Raw genomic sequence first — 19,845 nt, forward strand, 5'->3', positions numbered from 1 at the left:
ACGAGTCCCTGTGTCCCTGGGTTATCCAACACCAGTTTGGGATGAGTCCCTGCCTTCATCCAACACCAGTTTGGGATGTGTCCCTGCATCATCCAACACCAGTCTGGGATGTGTCCCTGCATTATCCAACACCAGTTTGGGATGTGTCCCTGTATCCCTGCCTTTATCCAACACCAGTCTGGGATGTGTCCCTGTGTCCCTGCCGTGTGTCCCCTGTGTCCCCTGCTGTTGGCTGTGCCTCCTAAGGGCTGTCCTGTCCCCCTGAGTCACCCGAGCCCCGGCTCCGTTCAGCACTAACGAGGGCAGAGGTGTGAAGTGACTCAGGGCACAGGAAGGCACTGAACGCTTCTCAGGCCCTCACAGTGAATCCTGCAGCCCCAAAACATTCTGAGCAGAGCAGGGAGAGCCCAGAGGGAAGGGTTTGCTCTTCAGAACTTTTCTGTGCACCATGTCCTGGCACACCTCATCCCTGATTCTACAAGAGGAAGAGTTATCTGTTACTGCATCAGCAGCCTCTTATTTACAGGGCTTGGATGGCTCCCATCCAAACAGGGCTTCAGGAGTGCTGGAAACAATTCAGCTGCTCCACAATGACTGTTCTACATTGGAATAATCCGTCTTTTTGTAGTAATATTTTTTTCCTTTGGCCATGATGATACTGAAGTGTCATTTTCACAGAAGTCAAGTGAGATTCAAGCCCCTCTGTGCTAACAGTGGGTTCTGAGGAGTACAAACACTGCTGGGTCAGCTCTTTGCCTGCAGCTAAACCATAAATGTCACATTTTGGTGCAATTTTGTGAAAAACAAGGAGGTTAAAGGAGTGCCCACCGTCACTGCAGGCTTAAATCTCACAGTGTTCATCTACTGACACCAGTGCAGAGTCATTGAACAGAATCACAGAACGTGGAAGAGACCTTGAAGATCCTCTCATTCCACCCCTGCCATGGCAGGGACACCTCCCACTGTCCCAGGTGCTCCCAGCCCTGCCCAGCCTGGCCTTGGGCACTGCCAGGGATCCAGGGGCAGCCACAGCTGCTCTGGGCACCCTGTGCCAGGGCCTGCCCACCCTCACAGGTTGTTTTCTTAATATCTAACTCAAAGCATTTAAATCTAAATCTGTTATAGCCTTTCCCTGAGGTACAGAAGGACAATATTGATTGTCCCATGGTTTTGCTTTCCCTCTCAGGCTGGGCTGAGCTGCTGCTCCTCTGTCACTGTATTTATACCTGTGCTACGTGCAACAACATTTTTGTTCCAGTGTAAAATGTGACTCACAGCAGTAAATTTGAGCACTGCATGCTCAACATCCTCTGTGTTTTACACAGGACAGTGAAACAAGACTAGAAAACTGATTTAATATAAAGGCTCTGGACCTACAGGATATAAGGCCAGGATGGATGGCTGCCCCTGGATCCCTGGAAATGCCCCTGGAAGTGTCCCAGGCCAGGCTGGACAGGGCTGGGAGCAGCCTGGGACAGTGGGAGGTGTCCCTGCCATGGAATGGTCTTCAATGTCCCTTCCTGGGACTCAATGTACCAACCTACAGACATTGTCCTTAAAAACAAATACAGACTCACACCAGGGGCCAGGAGGAGAGCCTGCTGTGTCCAGAGGACTCACAGAGCTGGATGAATGGGGCAGCTTTGTGTTGAATCCCTGGATTTGAGCAGCCCCCATTCCTGGCTCTGCTCCATCCCGCCCCTTCTCCAGGCATTCCCACACCACCACCTCGCTTGGTTCTCACTTCATGGACAAAAACACCTCATGCTCTAAAAAAGCTGCTTTTTCTAAGAAACCAAAATGAGCAGCAGTGGCTCCCAAGGGCTCCAACAGCTCTGAGCCACCCTCCCTGTGTGGCATTCACATCCTCTGATAAAATCCCTTGGCCCAAGATTTTTCTCTTGGGAAACTGAGAAGCCTCAGAGAAAAGGAAAACAATTCTGATCTCATTTGCTTCTCCTGTGTTGTGCTCATGTGGAATGTGTTTGGAGATTGTTCACCCACAGGTGATTGTTCCATTGCATTCTGCTGGGAGTTGTTTTCACTCTTTGGCCAATCAGGGCCAAACTGTGCTAGGACTCTGAAAAGAGTCAGGAGTTTTCATTATTATCTTCTTAGCATTCTGTAAGTATTCTTTCTGTATTCTTTAGTATAGTATTCTTTAATAGAATATAGTATATTCTTCAATAGAATATAGTATTATATATAATTAATATATAATTGTATCAATATATTATATTTAAAATATATTAAATATATTCTTTAATGTAATATAGTACTATAAAGTAATAAATTAGCCTTCTGAGAACATGGAGTCAGATGCATCATTCCTGCCTTCATTGGGGCATTCCCAACAAATACAAAACCCCTGTCCAGGATCTGAGTCTGCCATGGTCACTGTCACAATAGGACACAAAATGAACACTCACATTCTGAGATGTCCAAGGCAAAAAAGGTGCATTTATTTCCAGACCTCACTATTTATAGAATTCCAAAAGTGACCATGGATTGGAGGATGAGATCACCACCTCTCCGACCACACTGGTCAAACCAACAGTCCAATTCTCTCCTCCTCCAGAAAGGAATGCAAAACAATCATTATTTACATGAAAAGTCAGTGAGAAACTCTCTATTTTAAAAATGTAAACATCAGAAGGCTTAGAAGAACTTCAGAACAGGGTGACAGTCACTGTCACAGCAGCCCAGTGTGCCATGGTCACAGCCTCAGTGTGCCACTGTCACAGCAGCTCAGTCTGTGAATGTCCCTCCCCAGTGCCAGCACTGCCACACCAAACAGGTGGGGAGCAACAGAGCACATGGAAAGGAGCTAAAACCAAAATTTACACACCATTTGTACAGCAGGGATGGAGTTTATTAATCCAGTGGAACTGGAACAGTTGTGCTCAGTGTGTGCTTCCCCCAGCACAGCGTTATGTCCACCACTGTTGCCTTCACCTGGGCTCACAAACTTCTGCCAACTCTCCCTGCAACAGAAACGCTGCCCTTGATAACAGGGAATTCCCATTTCCCATGGAAAAGATCAATCACTGCTCACAATTTCAAGTATCACCCCAACACAGCATTAATCTGCTTTCTTGCACTCTGAGCCTATTTAATTACCTGGTCAGGTTATCAACAGGGATAAAGTCTCGTGGAATTACAGGGTTTAGGCCAGGCATGGGGTCAGTGGGGCAGGGATGGAGGAGCTCACAGCCCTGTGCCCTCACACAGCAACAAGGGAAGAGGCCAGACACCAGTGTGGGGTAAAACAGCTGTTATTTCCCATTGGAAATGATGCAACTTTCCTAACTAATTGTTTTAATTAATTGCAACCAGTGCCCACTTTCAGCTAGCACTATTTAAGTTTCTTCACAGGCTCTTACAATTTCTTTGATCACTAAATAACCAAAACCTCAAGTTTGCTAAAAGTAACCCTGCCAAGCTTCAATAAACAAAGCCAAAGGGAGTTGGAGATTGGACATCTGGGATCTTAAATTTATGACCCTTCAAGGGTGTTGAAGCAAGCAGAAAATGCAGAGGAGATTAAGGAGTGGAAAGCTGGAGATTCCCTGACTGAGAAAAAGATTATAAAAGTAATAAAGTATGGGGACCAGATTAGCGTGAAGTGTGAGAAATTAACAACCAAGAGCAGAGAAAACGGTAACTAATGAAGAGAATTATGTAACCTAGAGCCAATGAACACTAATTTGTTTGCTAAAAATGTATAAATAAATTGAAAAGTTTTGTATTAGTGTTGGTGCAGAGGCTGGAGCTTTGTCAGCCACACACAAGGATACAGTAATGCCTTAGTCACTAACAGTGTCACACAGCCTTGGAGTGAGCCTTGGGCACCTTGGGAACAATCCCAGAGGCACCAGCTCTGCCCCAGGGCTGCACCAGCTCTGCCCCAGCTCTGCCCCAGGCTGTGCCTGTGCCTGGCCCTGCTCCGAGCTCTGACAGCCCCTCAGGGACAGCGGTGTGACCACCTGAGCCTGTCCCTGCACTGAACCTGTCCTGTCCCTGCACCTGAACCTGTCCCTTCACCTACAGCTGAACCTGCCCCTGCACCTGTCCTGTACCTACACCTGAATCTGTCCTTGTTCCTTCACCTGAACTTGTCCCGCACCTGAACCTGTCCCCTCACCATCACCTGGCCTTACACCTACACTTGTACCTACACCTATAGCTATGCCTGTCCCTATCCCTGCCCTTATCTTGTTCCTATTCCTGCTTCTCCTCCTTGTCCTTCTCCCTCTCCTTCTTTTCCCTTTCCTTTCCCTTTCCCTTCCCGCTGCCCGCCCCTCAGGCGCCGCCGCCATTTCCCGCCGTGTGGGCAGGGCCGCGGTGCGCGCCGGGAGCGGGCGGGGCGGCGGCGGAGCGCGGGCTGGGTACGGCCGGGCCGAGAGCGCCGAGTCCCGAGGGGATCCCCCTGTCCTGAGGGGAAAGTGCCTGTCCCACCGCGATCCCCCTGTCCTGAGGGGATCCCGCCTGTCCCACCGCGATCCCCCTGTCCTGAGGGGATCCCGCCTGTCCCACCGCGATCCCGCCCATCCCCGCGCCCCTGACGCCGCGTTTGCCTTGCAGGAGGCCCAGGATGGCGGAGAGACCGGAGGACCTGAACCTGCCCAACGCCGTCATCACCCGCATCATCAAGGAGGCGGTGGGTGCCGGGCCCCGCGGCCCAGCGGAGCCCCGGGAGATCCCGGCCCTGGAGGCCCCGGCCCCGGCCCGTGCTGTGTCCCCGCCCGCGGGGCTCTGCCCTGGGCTGTCCCCCTGGGGTACCGGGGCTGCGGCCCCCTCACTGCAGCTGTACCGGTGCAGCTCCCGCAGTGGCACTGTGAGAACCAGGCCCCCTGAAACTTCAGCACACAAGTCCGTGTCTATATAAAAATCCAGAATAATTCCCAGTAGTTAGTTTACTTGGTTTGGTCTGGAGCTGTGAGGTGTTGCTGGGTGGGTCTGGGCCTGGCAGGCATGTCAGGAGCTGGGCAGTCACAGGATGAGTTACCTGCAGACAGTGGCCAGACCCCAAATGCCAGAGTCACTGGCTTCTGCTCAGCTCTGTACCTTTGGGGGACACATTCCCTGGGCTTCCACTGGGAGCAGAGCTCCTGTGACAGCACCCCAGAGCAGTTCCCAGTTCTTCTGAGCCCTCTGAGTGCCTTAACACACTGGCACTTCAGTTTTGGAGTTTGTTTTTAGCAGCTGCTGATAAAAGTTGTATTTGTTTTTCAGCTTCCTGATGGAGTCAATATTTCCAAAGAAGCCCGGAGCGCGATCTCCCGAGCAGCGAGCGTGTTTGTGCTCTATGCAACATCATGGTAAGGACTTGGTGCAGCAATCACTGGGGCACTTGATTGATAATTCATCTCTGCTGGCCTGAGGACTCTTTCCCAGTGTTGTTTTTCTGTATTTTCTGTTTATATAAATAAACCAGTCTGCCAGGCTGCAGCAGGTGGGGTGGACTGCTCAGAGCAGCCCGTGGGAAGGTAGCTGGGCTCTGAACACAGCCATGTCCCAAAAAGAGGGGTCCCAAACTGCCATTAGCCTTAGAACGTGGCTGCACAGCCTTCCTGGCAAAGGCAGGGGCACTTGACTCACTGTCAGGCTCTTCATCATGAAGCTGTGTTAGGGCAAGAGCTGCCACAGAGGGCACAGTCACATTTTGGGGTGGTTTGGCATAATCTCTGCAGGCAGTCACTTCTCTCGTGGCAGGTGCTTCTAGGGCTGTGTGGAACTGTCACAGTCAAGGTTCAGGCTTTCTCCTTCTCCTGCTCATAGAAAAGGTCTGTGCAAGCAGAAACTAACACTGTGAGAAAGCACAGACAGCCAGTGTAAACAAAAATGTCTCAAACCTTCTTTAGTAAATGATAAAAAAACCCTAAATGTTTTGTGGATGGCTTCTTTAAATTGCTTATGACTTGATTATTAAAGTCAAGATGGAATTGCTAACAGTTCCCTATTACCTCTCTTTTTTGGTTCTCCCTAGTGCAAATAACTTTGCCATGAAGGGGAAGAGGAAAACCCTGAATGCTGGGGACGTGCTCTCTGCCATGGAGGAGATGGAGTTCCAGAGATTCGTGGCCCCTCTGAAGGAATCCCTGGAAGGTACCGTGCTCCATGGGTGCCCAGGGACTCTGAGGCACTGAGTCCTGTTTCCTCCAACGCTGGACAAGCAACACTTATTGCCTGTCTTGTTTCTCTTCTCTTTGCCCAGCATCCTACACTGCAGTTTGCCTGGGGAGTAACTAATGTGCACCTTAACGGGACTGGGATAACATTATTGCACAACTGATGAGGATTGAGAAAGTCTCATCTGCTCTCACTCCCCTATTATGTTATCTAAGGAAAGCCGTAGGTGCTGCCTGTAAATGTGACCTCCTGCATCCTTTTCAGCATTTTTCTGCTGAAATTTAACCTGATTTCCTATGGAGCTGCTCAGCACAGCTCAGCTCGTAGGGTGAGTTGTGCTCTGAGTCCCCTGCTCCCCTCCAAAGCCAGGAGAGCAAGGGGATGTTGGATCTCAGCCACTGACCTGTCTGTGCTGTGCCAAGCCCTCACTGTTCCCTCTCCTCAGTTTACAGGCGGGAGCAGAAAGGGAAGAAAGAGGCCAGGAAAGATAAAGACAAGAAGGCAGACTCGGAGGAGCAAGATAAGAGCCGAGAGGAGGACAATGATGATGATGATGAAAGGATGGAGGAGGAAGAACCAAATGATGAGGAAGAGGTGGACAACTGAGCTGGCTCGTGGGCAGGGGCTGGGGTGTGCTCAGAGGGATGTAAAGGCTGTAAATCGACCTTGCTGCATCCCCTGGAGTGTCCTTTAGAGCTTTGCACTGCCCCTCTGTGGCCTGTCCCTTTTGGCTGGAATTTGTACATAAAGGACTGTGCTGAAGCTTTTCCCTGGCACGGTGGCTCCTCCCTGTGCCTGCTGGGCTTTGGCTCTCCCCAGGCTATGGGCAGGCACTTCCTGGGCTTTTGATGCTGGGCTGGCTCTGAAAGAGAGGAAAAAAGCACTGGTGGGTGCTCAGTGCAGAAACTGGCCAGGAGAACATGAGAATCTTGAAGATGAGGGGCTGAATCCATTCACAGATCACTTCTGGGGTGTAGAATGTAGGTGATGATGTCCAGAGGCTTGGGAGCTGCACATTGAAGCTTTTGATCCAGTTGAGTTGTTTCCCTTTGTTTCCTTGCATCCTGGCTGTGCCTCCTCTGCCTGCTGTGCTGTGACAGTGACACTGTGTCCTCCAGCCTCAGGGTGGCTGCACAGGGACCACGAGTTCACTCACTGACTCACCCAAACGAACCCAAATCTGAAAAACACGGGGTAAACTGTGCAGTGACAGTGCATTGAGAGACAAAGAGGAGATGATTCAAAATGTGGAGCACAAGGAGGGCTCAGATGAGGAGCAGGGCTGAAAACAGGTGGCTTTGTGCCATGCTGGGGGTGTGACAGCTCAGTGCCACACTGGGGTCTGGTGGTCTCACCTGCAGCAAGCTGAGATGTGCTAGAGCAGAGTGGGGAATTGTGGTTGTCTTTTCCCCTTTTCCCAGCTGGGATGGGCTAATTCCATCCCAGGGGTGCCTCAGGGAGGGCAGCAGGGCAGGGGCTGTGTGCCCACCCAGGGGCCCTTGTGGCTTCACAAAAGGCCCCTGCAGGAAGGAAGGGTTGAGAGAAGCTCTTGGTGTCCCTTGTGCTGGTGTAGGTTTGTGCTTTTCCACTTGAACTCTTAGTTCTGATGCCTTTTCTCCCTCAGGAAGTTTTAGATACATTTAAAACCCCCAGGTTTTGATGATGTGCAGTTTTGAAATAGCACTTGTGAGGAATCCTGGATCCTTTCCACCAAAAAGTGGTGGCAGCTGCCCACAAGAACCACCCTGCCCTCCTGCTTTTCTGGCTTGCTGGATTTTGACACGCACACAAGCCCAGCTTCTGAAAAGAACTGAACCAACACAGATTTTCTGCTGTCTAGTTTCTGCTGGCATCCAGTCAGGCTGTTCAAAGCCTGAGCTGATGATGTGTTCCCCACATTTCTGATAAACACCCACCTTCCAGCTCTTTTCCTCTCTTTTTTTTTTTTTTGTTTTTCTCTTCAGCACATATCTGGGGTGCATATTCTGGAAGGGAATGAGATCTAAATAAAACCAGCTTTTTTTTTTTTTTTACAGAAATGGGTGTCTCATATTTTGGTCAGTTATAAAATGAGCAGGTTGTGGTTGCATCAGTGGGATGGGAGCAGGAAATGCTCTGGTTTCTGGAGCAGCCGACGTGGAGGAGGATGAGGGGATGATGAAGGCTGCTGCAGCCTGGCCTGTGTGAGAGGAGGGACTGTGGAAAGGAGGAGGGGATTTCCAGGTCGCTGATGTTTGCTGGGGGAAGGAGCTGTCAGCTCCAGGGAGAGGCTCCAGGCTGGGGGGACCATCCAGGATCTGGATCCAGGGTTTCTGCACCGGAGTGAGCCAGGGAATGGTGCTTTGGTGGGGGAGCTGCAGAATTCCTGCACTAAACCTGATCCTGGCATCTCCCCTGCTCTGAGAGACCAAGGCAGGGCTCTGGGTTTCCCCCAGCACCCCAAACCCTGCTCCAGGTGCCTCTGCAGCACCCCAAACCCTGCTCCACGCCACCACAGCCTCTCAGCCATGCTCCTTAAACCAAACACTGCAGCACTCCAAACCCTCACAGCAGCCCAATGCCCTGTCCCAGCCACTCCAGAATCCTAAAACCTGGCTCCAGGTCCTCCCACAGCACCCTAGAACTGGACTGCATAGCCCTCCAGCACCCCAAAACCCTGCTCCATGTCCCCCTCAGCACTCAAAACCTACCTCTGGGTCCTGCAGCACCCCAGAACTTTGCTCCAGCCTCCATGAACCCCCAAACCCTGCCTTCTTCCCCCCCCCCCCCCCCATCATCCCAAAAGCCCTGTTCCGTGTCCTCCAGAACACCAAAACCTGGCTGTGAGTCCCCCTGCAGCACCCCCAAACCTGGCTCCAGGTGCCCCTACAGCACCCCGGGACTGGATTGCTTGGCCCCAGCACCCAGAGCTGCCCCCACAGCACCCCGAGGCCGTGCCCCGTGCCCATCCCTGCCCTAGACCCCAAATCCCGGCCCCAGACCCCAAATCCCAGCCCCAGACCCCAAATCCCAGCCGCAGACCCCAAATCCCGGCCCCAGACCCCAAATCCCGGCCGCAGACCCCCCAAATCCCAGCCCCAGACCCCAAATCCCGGCCCCAGACCCCAAATCCCAGCCCCAGACCCCAAATCCCGGCCCCAGACCCCAAATCCCGGCTGCAGACCCCCAAATCCCGGCCGCAGACCCCCAAATCCCGGCCGCAGACCCCAAATCCCAGCCCCAGACCCCAAATCCCGGCCCCAGACCCCAAATCCCGGCCGCAGACCCCCAAATCCCAGCCCCAGACCCCAAATCCCGGCCGCAGACCCCCAAATCCCAGCCCCAGACCCCAAATCCCGGCCGCAGACCCCCAAATCCCGGCCCCAGACCCCAAATCCCGGCTGCAGACCCCCAAATCCCGGCCGCAGACCCCCAAATCCCGGCCGCAGACCCCAAATCCCGGCCCCAGACCCCAAATCCCGGCCCCAGACCCCAAATCCCGGCCGCAGACCCCCAAATCCCAGCCCCAGACCCCAAATCCCGGCCCCAGACCCCAAATCCCAGCCCCAGACCCCAAATCCCGGCCGCAGACCCCCAAATCCCACCCCCAGACCCCAAATCCCGGCCCCAGACCCCCAAATCCCGGCTCCGCCGCCGCCCCCGTCCCCCCGCCCCGCCTTTCCCGCGCTCCGCCGCGAGACTTCCCGCCAGCCCCTCGGCGGGGGCGGGGCTATGCTGATTGTGGGCGTGGTTATGCAAATCACGGGCACTGTCGCACGGCCGCAGAGGACGCGCTGATCGGTGAGTGCCGGGACCGGGAACCGGACCGGGAGCGGGGCTGGGAGTGGGCACCGGAGCTGGGGCCGCGGCGTCCGCGCCTCCTCCGCTCCCCGAGCTCGGCCCCTTGCAGGGCTGCCGGAAAATGACTGCAGGGACGGGGCCCGGCCGTGCTTGGGTGCAGGCAGGAAGCGCAGCCCCGGGTAACGCAGTAAGGACAGCCCGGGTTTTGCTCAGTTTTGCTCCGTTTTTGCTCCGTTTTTGCTCCGTAACCGTGGCAACGGCGGGGCACGCACCGAGCAGCGTGTGATGCTGCGAGCTGGCGTCGGTCCGGGGATCCCTCTTGTCCTGGGGTGTAATTCCAGACCCCGGAGCATCCCCGTTCCCGTCCTGGAGCGAGAAACCTGCCCTAACAGCTTCACCTTCGTAGGTAGCTCTTAATTAACCCTGTAACAGCTTAGCCTTCATTAGTGGCTGTTAATTAACCCACGGCTCCGTTTTGTGCCTGGGGAGCTCCACTTTCCTAGAACACTCCAGTCCGTCCCCAGCCCAGCTGGGATTTTGGGATCCTGCATGTCCGTGGGATTTAGCTAAATAACTGTGCTCACGTCTGAGGCCACGTGTGCTTGTGTGTCCTGAAATGCTGGGACACCTCTTGCTGCCAGGATGAGGGGAGAGGAGGGGACGAACCCTGCCAGCTCCTGGGAGCCGGAGCAGCGCCGGCTCTGTCTCCAGCCCGTCCGAGGGCCGGCGTGTGCCGGCTTCTCCCGTTGGGAAGGCGCTTCCCGTCCCTGGAGAGCAGCGAGGAACCGGGGCAGTGCCGCGGGCACGGGCTGGGCACGGGCTGGGCACCGCTGCGGGTTCGGCTGCTGCGGCTTTGGACCGGCCCCAGTGGAAGGAGCAAAGGTGAAGCCGCTCTGCTGCCGACCTGGCCCTGAACTCCTCCGGTGTGCGCGGAGCAAAGAGCTTTAGAAAGTCCGGTTTGGGCCCTGGGTGTTGGGGAAAGGTTAATTTGCTCTGCCGGGATCTCGGGAGGGGCCCAGGGTGGCGCAATGTCCCCGTGGCCGTGCCCTCCTTCCCCGCTGTGCCCCCTGGTCCCGCCGGGTGCCCTGGGTGGGCAGCAGCTCGTCCTGGCCGTGGGGCTGGGAAGGAGGACCCGGGACCCGCCCGTGCCGCTCTTATCTCGGCCCTGCAATCCCGGCCGGCGCCGTCTCCTCCTCCTCCCGAGCGCGGTTTCGGGCGCTGTGGCCTCTATCTGTCCCATGCAGTCAGGTGCCGCTGGTCCCACCCGGCCCCCTCCCCTCCCTCGGCTGGGATTAACTGTTTAAAGCATTTTTTGGATTCTCGAGGTGGGTTTTGTTCACTGAGCCCTTTGTTTGCCATTGCCGGGAGCCCTGCCTGGAGCCAGGCGCCTGCTGGAGCTGCCAGCTCCGGTTCACCCGAGGGCTGTCCCCTTCCCTGGAGCAAGCAGCGTTCCAAGGGCTAAAAATGGCTTGCCAAGGGATGCCATGACGCTGCCAGGTTCCTGTCAGCTGCTCTGTATCCCCCATGAGCACCACCTGATGTTTTTATTGGGGTTTTTATACGTGTAAGCCTCTAACCAAGAGGGGCCTTTCCTCATCCCCAAGCAGAAGTGATTCCCTGGGGTATGAGAGGCTCGATTCCAGCCCTGGACTGAACACAATTCCCCTTTGTTCCAAGTGTCCTGTGCACTGGGCTGCTCTGACAGAGTTTGGCTCCACATTAGAACATCTTAAGGGTCTTGAGTGTGTAAAATAGGTGAAACACTTCATATTAATGGTTTTCCACAAGAACTGAGCCATCTCCCAGCTCTGTTACTGGCTGGTGTCGTGAGTGCTGGTGTAAAACTTTGTGTCCTGGATTCTGTGCTGGGAGCTGGAGCTGTGCCTCCAGGGGCACTCTGATCCCACTCTGTTCTCCAGGGACAGTTTGGACACAGGCTGGGGGTCAGAGAGGTTTAATGACCCCTCCTGGGATGGACCAAGGCTGCTCCATCTCCCTAGGGAGGCCCTGCCCTGCCCAGGACCCTCACAGGAACCCACCTGCTCTTTCAGAATCCCATCTCAGCTCCCTCAGGCTCAGCTCCCCAAACCCCACACTGTCCAGCAGGCACTTTGCTTTGTCTCCCAGGGCACCCCAGCTCCTCTGCACGGGGCATTCAGGGGATGTGGCCCTGTGTGAGCAGCCAGCAGTCCCTGGAGCTGCTCTGCACAAACAATCCCTTGCTGGGGTCGTGCAGCTGCTGCTCTGCACTGCAGCCAAACACCTCGTCCCAGGAGAGCTCCCTTCCCACGGCCCTCCCATCACATCCACCAGCAGCCTGGTGGGGGGAATTGAGCCCTCATGGAAATGTAATTCTTAATGGGCTGATCACAGAATTATTACTAGATCTGCTGGAGAGTAAAACATTGCTACAAAAGAAGCTTCAGCCATGAGATAACTAATGATTGATTTATGTGTGAGTTTTTTGTTATCTCTGAAATCAGTTTTGCCTAACTCCATGGTTTTCTTTATCCAGCAGTAAGTGGCCATTGGAGTTGTTTAACTGTGAGAGTTGTGTGAGAGCTTTAGAGCCCTGGATGGTCCCGTGCCTGCAGTGCCCCTGCTCTTCTGGAACTGCCCCTTCACACTGCAGCCATAAATACGTGGTGCTGCACAGAATCATGGAATGCTTTGGGTTGGAAGGGACCTTAAAGATGACCCAGAGCAGCTCTGTATCCTTTCCATACAAAACCACAATTTCTCAGCACTAAGGAAAAGTGAAATGAATGAAGAATGACCCTCTTGGGGCTCAAGGAAAGGAACCTGCAGAGGGTGAACGTGGTTCTGCTAGGGGGGTTGTCAGTGGCTGGAAATGGGGGTTTCATACACAGAACTGGGAGGTTTGTGGGGAGGAGTCAGTGACACCCCTGTTAATGGGAAGGGCTGTGACTGCTGGTGGGGGTCCTGCAGCACCCAGAGTGCCCGGGCTAGGTGGGGCTGCCTGGGCTGCAGCTCATGGCCTGGCATGGGACAGGGCCAGTCCTGCAGGGCTGCCTGCATCCCAGCCCCTCCTCACGTGTGCCAAGAGCAGCAGCTCACCAGGGCCCCTCTGTTTGTTTTGGTGTTTCAGAGTCTCCCTCCCTGACAGCAGAGCCCACCATGCAGGCAGACTCTGTTCTCCACAGTGGCTACTTCCACCCCGTGCTGCGCTCCTGGCAGTGCACAGCCACCACCTTCGATGCCTCCAACCTCATCTACCCCATCTTTGTCACGTGAGTGAGCCCCAGCTCTGGGGGCAGGGATGGACCTGGCTCAGAGGGTCTGGCTGGGCCCATCCCTGCACCCCCTGAGCTCCTAAACAGGTGCAGAGCTGCTGTGGACAAGTCTGGGGGAGAGGCTTCCTTCTCACATCTCTGTCCCATCCACCTCCCACAGTGACAGCCCTGATGCCGTGGAGCAAATTCCCAGCCTTCCTGGACAAGCCAGGTATGAATCCAGCCCCCCAGTCACTGCTGTGCTGTGTCTGGGGAGGGTACATTTATGCCCTGAGCATGAGCCAGGGGGAGGCTCCCAACCCTCTGGTTCCTGCTTTGGAGATCCCCACATCAGGCAAGGTGGGAATGTTCATCCACTGAGGGAGTGCAGGGGATCATGCAGGGAATGCTGGCAGTGTCAGTGCTGGGAGGGACAGCACCAGGGGCTGGCTGTGTCCCAGAGCACTCCCAGGCTGTGTGGGCTGGGCACACAGGGAGGCTGGAAGGGTTTTCCAGCAGCAGCCAGAAAACCTCTGCAAGGATGTGGGGTCTGGTCCTGCACTGGATCCCACTGGACTGGCAGCTCCCTCTGCATCTGCTGAACATGGCAGGGCTGTGGGCAGGGGAGCTGGGATGGGAAAGGGGCCTGGAGCTGCACCAGGGCCACCAAGATAAGGGATCCAAGGGCAGGGTATGCCCATCCCTCCAGAGCAGTGTCCCTGCCGGGCTGATAGCATTCCTGGAGCCCCAGATAAGGGCTCAGATTGTTCCTCCCAGTGTTCAGGCAACACCTCCCCTGTAGCTGCAGGCACTGCCTGGAGATGCTGGATTGCTCCCAGGGCAGCAGCATCCCAGTGCCAGGGCAGCTGTCCCCACGGGGCAGCTCTGGGTGCCTGGCAGCTGCTGCCCTCTGCCCTGCAGGTATGGAGTGAACAAGCTGGAGGGGATGCTGCGGCCCCTGGTCGAAGATGGCCTCAAGTGTGTGCTCATCTTTGGGGTGCCCAGCAAGGTGCACAAGGTCAGTGCATGGTGTGGGGGTGCTGGGAGAGCCACAGGGCTGTCAGAGCAATGGGGGCTGGGTGGGAGTGGTCTCCTGATCAAACAGGAGCAGTTCAGGGTCTCTGGCTGTGATATGATAGGATATTATCACACCCAGAAAGTCCCCAGAGCTCTGCAGGTGACCCCAAAACCTGCCCTAGCTGCCCATCACCCTTCTCCCTCAGTGGAGTCCCACCATCCAGCCTTACAGGGTCCCACAGTTCAGGAAATGCTTCCTGGGCAGAGCTTCTGCCATGGAGGAGCCAGTGGGAAGTGTCAGCTGTGCATGCTGAGGTGTTTGTGTCCTCACAGGATGAGAGAGGCTCTGCTGCTGATGCCGAGGGCACTCCTGCCATCCAGGCCATCAGGAAGATCCACTCCACCTTCCCAGAGCTGCTGATTGCCTGTGATGTCTGCCTGTGCCCTTACACTTCACATGGGCACTGTGGTGAGCAGGGGCCTGTGGGAGCCTCTGGGATTTGCCATTTTCTGCTGAGGATCTGGCCAGCTCCTGCTCCAAGACTTGGCTTCCCTGTACTGCTGGAGTTGAGTCTGGGTGACCTCTCCTGGGTTTTGACCACAGCATGGGAGGCATGGGTGGTTCAGACCCTCCCTTAGGCCCATGAGTCTGAGCACCCCTCCATGTGCCCCATCTCTGCCTTCCCTTCCCTGAAGCATCCACATGCTGTGTCCAGTCCCCAGCAGGCTCCTGGTCCTTATCCACCTCTCTGAACACAGCAGGTTCCCCACTGCTGCTCTGAGCATCTCCTCAGCTTGTCCCCAGAGCCCCACTCCCCTGGGGAGTGAGCTGTCCCTGCACTGTGTAACCCAGGTTTGTCTCCCAGGCATCCTGCGTGAGGATGGCACCATCCAGAACGAGCTCAGCTGCCAGCGCCTGGCCGAGGTGGCACTGGCTTATGCCAAAGCAGGTGGGGAGCCCTGGCGGTGACACCCCAGAGTGGCTCTCAGAGCTGGCCCTCTCTGCTTTGGGCAGACCCAAAAGCAGCCTGGGCCTGGCTCCAGCTGGGAGTGCTCCCCTGCAGGGTGTGAGCCTCCAACAGCCCTGTGCTGTCTGTCCCTGCAGGCTGCCACATCGTGGCCCCCTCGGACATGATGGACGGGCGCATTGCAGCCATAAAGCAGGCACTGATCTCCAACGACCTGGGCAACAAGGTGAGCCAGGGTTCTGTGTGTGCCACAGGCACAAACCACCCCCATGGAGGCTGCAGCACAGCGGGACAGGGCAAGGGGCAGGAGGGACAAACCCCCCTTGGTGCCACGGGCACTGCCCTGCCCTGGCACGCACAGAACAGGAATGTCCTTGGCTGGGGGGGAGTGCCCAGGCATGGTGAGGTGCCAGACGTGTGGCAGGGGGAGGGTGAAGCTGTGGGAGGGAATGTCTCCTGTCCCAGCACTGGGATGTGGCCCTGAGCTCCCTGCCCTCACAGCCCCTCTCTGCCCTGCAGGTCTCGGTGATGAGCTACAGTGCCAAGTTTGCTTCGTGCTTCTACGGCCCCTTCAGGTGGGTCTGTGTGTCCAGCTGGGGCCAGGCTGGCTGGGAGTGCATTCCCAGGCAGTTATTTGGGAAAGGGGCTTGCCAAGAGCCTGGGCTGTACTTGGGGCACACTGGTCACTTTGCAGCACCCTACTCCTACTTCTCCATGCAAAAGGACTTGCCCAGAAGAGGCTGGCTGGCAGCAAGGTCACTGAAGGGTGATCTTCCATCCTAACCCTTCACCTGCTTGGGTGCTGGTGGCAAGGCAGGCAGAGGGAGCTGCCTGCAGCTTCCAGGAGAGTCAGGAGTCAGCAGTCAGTGCTGCCCCACAGGGTGACTTTAGGGACAAGCCTCAGCTGAGTCAGCTGTTAGACCTTGTCCCAAGAACAGCCTGACCCTGGCTGGGTATTTCCAAGGAATCTACCTTGGAAAAGAGCCTGGCATAATTTTACCCAGATTCTGTGCATGAGGGGGGCAGTGGGTGTTGAAACAGCTCCCAGGGCCAGCCTGGGCCTGTAGGACCTCCCAGAGCAATCCCTGGGTGCTGAGCTGTGTTGGAAGTGCCCCTTGCTCTGGCTCAGTGGCTCAGAGCTTGTCCCAGCCTGTCCTGGTGGTTCTGGAGCTGTGGGAGCCAGGGGTTCCTCACCCTCTGCCCCTCTGCAGGGACGCGGCGCTGTCCAAACCGGCCTTTGGGGACCGGCGCTGTTACCAACTGCCCCCGGGCGCCCGCGGGCTGGCCCTGCGCGCTGTGGTGAGTGTGGGGTGAGACACCCTCAGTGGGGTGAGTGTGGGGTTATGGCTGTGGGGTGGGACCCCCTCAGTGGGGTGAATATGGGCTGTGAGGTGGGACACCCTCAGTGGGGTGAGTGTAGGCTGTGAGGTGGGACACCCTCAGTGGGGTGAGTGTAGGCTGTGAGGTGGGACACCCTCAGTGGGGTGAATATGGGCTGTGAGGTGGGACACCCTCAGTGGGGTGAGTGTAGGCTGTGAGGTGGGACACCCTCAGTGGGGTGAGTGTAGGCTGTGAGGTGGGACACCCTCAGTGGGGTGAATATGGGCTGTGAGGTGGGACACCCTCAGTGGGGTGAGTGTAGGCTGTGAGGTGGGACACCCTCAGTGGGGTGAATATGGGCTGTGGGGTGGGACACCCTCAGTGGGGCGAATATGGGCTGTGAGGTGGGACACCCTCAGTGGGGTGAGTGTAGGCGGTGGGGTGGGACACCCTCAGTGGGGTGAGTGTAGGCTGTGGGGTTATGCCTGTGGGGTGGGACACTCTCACATAGGGCCTGGGTGATCGCACCCGCAGGGCTTGGGGCGAGCAAGAGGTTGGGAGGCAAATGGTGAATGGTGTTCCCCTTCCATGAGCCAAAGAAACACGAGGCCCACCAGCCTGGCAGAGCTGGTCCCACTGTGTGCCCAAGGGCTGAGTTGCTGTCCCCATGCCCTCCTTGGCTGGGGGTGTCAGGTGCAGGCACACAAAGCCACCAGCTCTCCCCAGGCACCACGGGTGTGGTGAGGGGAGCTCCAGCCACCTTGGCCATGAGGGGCTCACAGCCTCCTGTGATCCCTCCTGGGGAAAACCACCACGGCTCCAAACTCCTGGGCAAAACCAAGCTGTTCTTGTCCCCGCGCTGCCGTGGCAGGACCGGGACGTGCGGGAGGGCGCGGACACGCTGATGGTGAAGCCGGGGATGCCCTACCTGGACCTCGTGAGGGACGTCAAGGCTCGGGTGAGGCCTGCGGGGCAGGGAGGGCTCTGGCTGGGGCTGTGGGTTCTGTGCGGAGAGGGCGCTGGAGCCCCGGGGTGTGCGGAGGGCAGTTCGGGCTGTCCCCGGCACTGACCCGCTCCCGCAGCACCCCACGCACCCGCTGGCCGTGTACCACGTCTCGGGGGAGTTCGCCATGCTGTGGCACGGGGCGCAGGCCGGCGCCTTCAGCCTGGAGGCGGCGGTGCAGGAGGCGATCACGGCCTTCAGGCGCGCAGGTGAGGCTGCAACACCCGTGGCTCCCTCTCTATCCCCCGTGTGCCCCCGGGCTGGCTCCAGCGTCTCGTCTCTCCGCAGGGGCCGACATCATCATCACCTACTTCACACCGCAGCTTCTGCGCTGGCTGCGGGAGGCGGCGGGCCGGCACTGAGCGCGGCCATTGCGGCCGGGGCGGGTTCTCCGGGAGGGGCGGGAATTCCGGGAGGGGCGGGTTCTCCGGGATGGGAGGGAATTCCGGGATGGGAGGGAGTTCCGCTAGGGGCCGGTTCTCCGCTAGGGGCCGGTTCTCCGCTAGGGGCGGCCCTTCCGGGCAGCGGCGCAGGTGGGTCCCGGCACTGCGCGCCCCCCCAGCCCGCAGCCCCCGTGCACCGGGAGCTCGGCCCGGTGAGCGCCGGCACCGCCCCGCACCTCCGGGACCCGCGGGGACACCGTGAGCCCGCACCTGCGTCCCAGCGGTGCTCCCGCCCCCGACACCCCGGCTGTGCCCCGCACACCCTCCCCAGACAGCCCGGCCGTGCCCCTGACCCCCAGCCCCTGTCCGGCCCCGGTGCCCCAGTTCGCCCCGTCTGCGGCACTCACGTGGCGAGTGTCGCTGTCCCGGCCTGGGAGAATTTGCCCCTGGCACTCGGAGCAGGGTTTGCCCTCCCTGCCGTGTCTCCGTGCTGATCCCAGAGTGCCCCTGAGCCCGGCCGGAGGGACACCGACGCTCGTCCTGGGGCAGACAGAAGGCCGGTGTGCCCGCAGCCCTCGGATGCGAGTGGCACCGCGGGCTCGGCGGTGTCGCCGGGCGCTGCCGAGGCCATGCTCAGACTGCGCCTGCTGACCTGGGACGTGAAGGACACGCTGCTGCGGCTGCGGCAGCCCGTGGGCCAGAGCTACGCGGCCGAGGCCCGGGCCCAGGGGCTGCAGGTGCAGCCCGAGGCTCTGGGACGCGCCTTCCGCGAGGTGTACGGAGCCCAGAGCCGGCGCTTCCCCAACTACGGCCACGGCCAGGGGCTCAGCTCCCGGCAGTGGTGGCTGGACGTTGTCAAACAGAGCTTCAAGCTCTCGGGCGTGCAGGACGAGGCAGCCGTGACGAAGCTGGCAGAGAAGCTCTACCGCGACTACTGCAGCTCCAACAACTGGGAGCTGCTGCCGGGAGCGGCCGAGACCCTGAGCCGGTGCCGCCAGCTCGGCTTCCGCATGGGAGTGGTGTCCAACTTCGACGGGCGGCTGGAAGCCATCCTCTCGAACTGCAACCTGCGGCACCACTTCGAGTTCGTGCTCACCTCCGAGGCCGCGGGCTTCGCCAAGCCGGACGGGAGGATCTTCGAGCAGGCGCTGCGGCTCGGCGGGGCGCGGCCCGAGCAGGCGGCTCACATCGGCGATGACTACAGCCGCGATTACCGGGCGGCCCGGGCCGCGGGCATGCACAGCTTCCTGCTGCGGGCGGCCGGGCACGCCGAGGGGCCCGAGGTGCCCCCCGAGCACGTCCTGCCCACGCTCAGCCACCTCCTGGCTCGCATCGAGAAGGAGTAGCTGCGGTTCCGAGGGGTCCGGTGCTGCTGCCAGTGCTGAACTGTCCTGACAGGAGATTTCTTTCTGCCAGGTGGGCAGGGAAGAGCAGCAAGTCTGAGCTGCCTATGGAGCAGGAGGAGTGTCCATGCAATAAAACATTTCTGATGCCCAGCAGCAGAGCAAATGTGTTTCATGGCTCTAACACCACCACAGAAGGTCAGCTGTGGTGTCTCCCCCTAACAGGGCTGTGACTGGGTCACTGCAGAGGTTCATTCTGGCAGATACTGAGGTTTATCCCTTCTCACTCACCCCAGGGACAGGCCTAAACATCCCCCAGTGCAAGTGGTGGCCCTGTCCCAGGGAAGCTTTGCCCACACAGAACACCCAGGGCACCCCTGCCCAGGCTCTGCACCCTCAGTGTACCCCAGCTTTGCCATCTCACCAACATCCTCCCCTTCCCAACAGCGGTAGGCAGCCAGGAGGTGCCTGCAGGTCTCCTGCTGTGGGCAAAACAGCCTGGAGCTGGGCAATTTCACTTATTGAATTGCTAATTAACAAACTTTACTGATTCAGGTAATGAAATAAAGACGACCCTTTAAAGATTATTTTAAACCCCTTTCTCTGGCTCAACTCCAGGCCTACACCTCTCCTTCCTCCCTACCTGCTGCCATCAGCTCCCCATGT

General features: G+C 57.6%; 3 protein-coding genes across 3 annotated transcripts; all 3 read left to right on the forward strand.

Moving 5' to 3' along the window:
• Positions 1 to 4,363: 4,363 nt before the first annotated feature.
• Positions 4,364 to 8,157, forward strand: POLE3 (DNA polymerase epsilon 3, accessory subunit). The gene is made up of 5 exons (XM_058038130.1): positions 4,364 to 4,388; positions 4,585 to 4,660; positions 5,236 to 5,321; positions 5,990 to 6,108; positions 6,578 to 8,157. The coding sequence occupies exons 2-5, from the start codon at positions 4,595 to 4,597 to the stop codon at positions 6,736 to 6,738; spliced, it is 432 nt and encodes a 143-aa protein (XP_057894113.1). The 5' UTR covers positions 4,364 to 4,388; positions 4,585 to 4,594; the 3' UTR covers positions 6,739 to 8,157.
• Positions 8,158 to 9,851: 1,694 nt separating this feature from the next.
• On the forward strand, positions 9,852 to 17,851 carry ALAD (aminolevulinate dehydratase). The gene is made up of 12 exons (XM_058038230.1): positions 9,852 to 9,912; positions 13,022 to 13,163; positions 13,327 to 13,377; positions 14,067 to 14,163; positions 14,496 to 14,631; positions 15,029 to 15,112; positions 15,268 to 15,356; positions 15,650 to 15,705; positions 16,342 to 16,429; positions 17,322 to 17,408; positions 17,533 to 17,662; positions 17,742 to 17,851. Exons 2-12 carry the CDS (start codon positions 13,051 to 13,053, stop codon positions 17,813 to 17,815), a joined length of 1,005 nt encoding a protein of 334 aa, XP_057894213.1. The 5' UTR covers positions 9,852 to 9,912; positions 13,022 to 13,050; the 3' UTR covers positions 17,816 to 17,851.
• A 517-nt stretch (positions 17,852 to 18,368) lies between these two features.
• Positions 18,369 to 19,681, forward strand: HDHD3 (haloacid dehalogenase like hydrolase domain containing 3). The gene has a single exon (XM_058038256.1). It carries the CDS (start codon positions 18,466 to 18,468, stop codon positions 19,180 to 19,182), a length of 717 nt encoding a protein of 238 aa, XP_057894239.1. The 5' UTR covers positions 18,369 to 18,465; the 3' UTR covers positions 19,183 to 19,681.
• The last annotated feature ends 164 nt before the right edge of the window (positions 19,682 to 19,845 follow it).

Source organism: Melospiza georgiana, chromosome 20 (genome assembly GCF_028018845.1).
Source record: "Melospiza georgiana isolate bMelGeo1 chromosome 20, bMelGeo1.pri, whole genome shotgun sequence".
Lineage (NCBI taxonomy): Eukaryota > Metazoa > Chordata > Aves > Passeriformes > Passerellidae > Melospiza > Melospiza georgiana.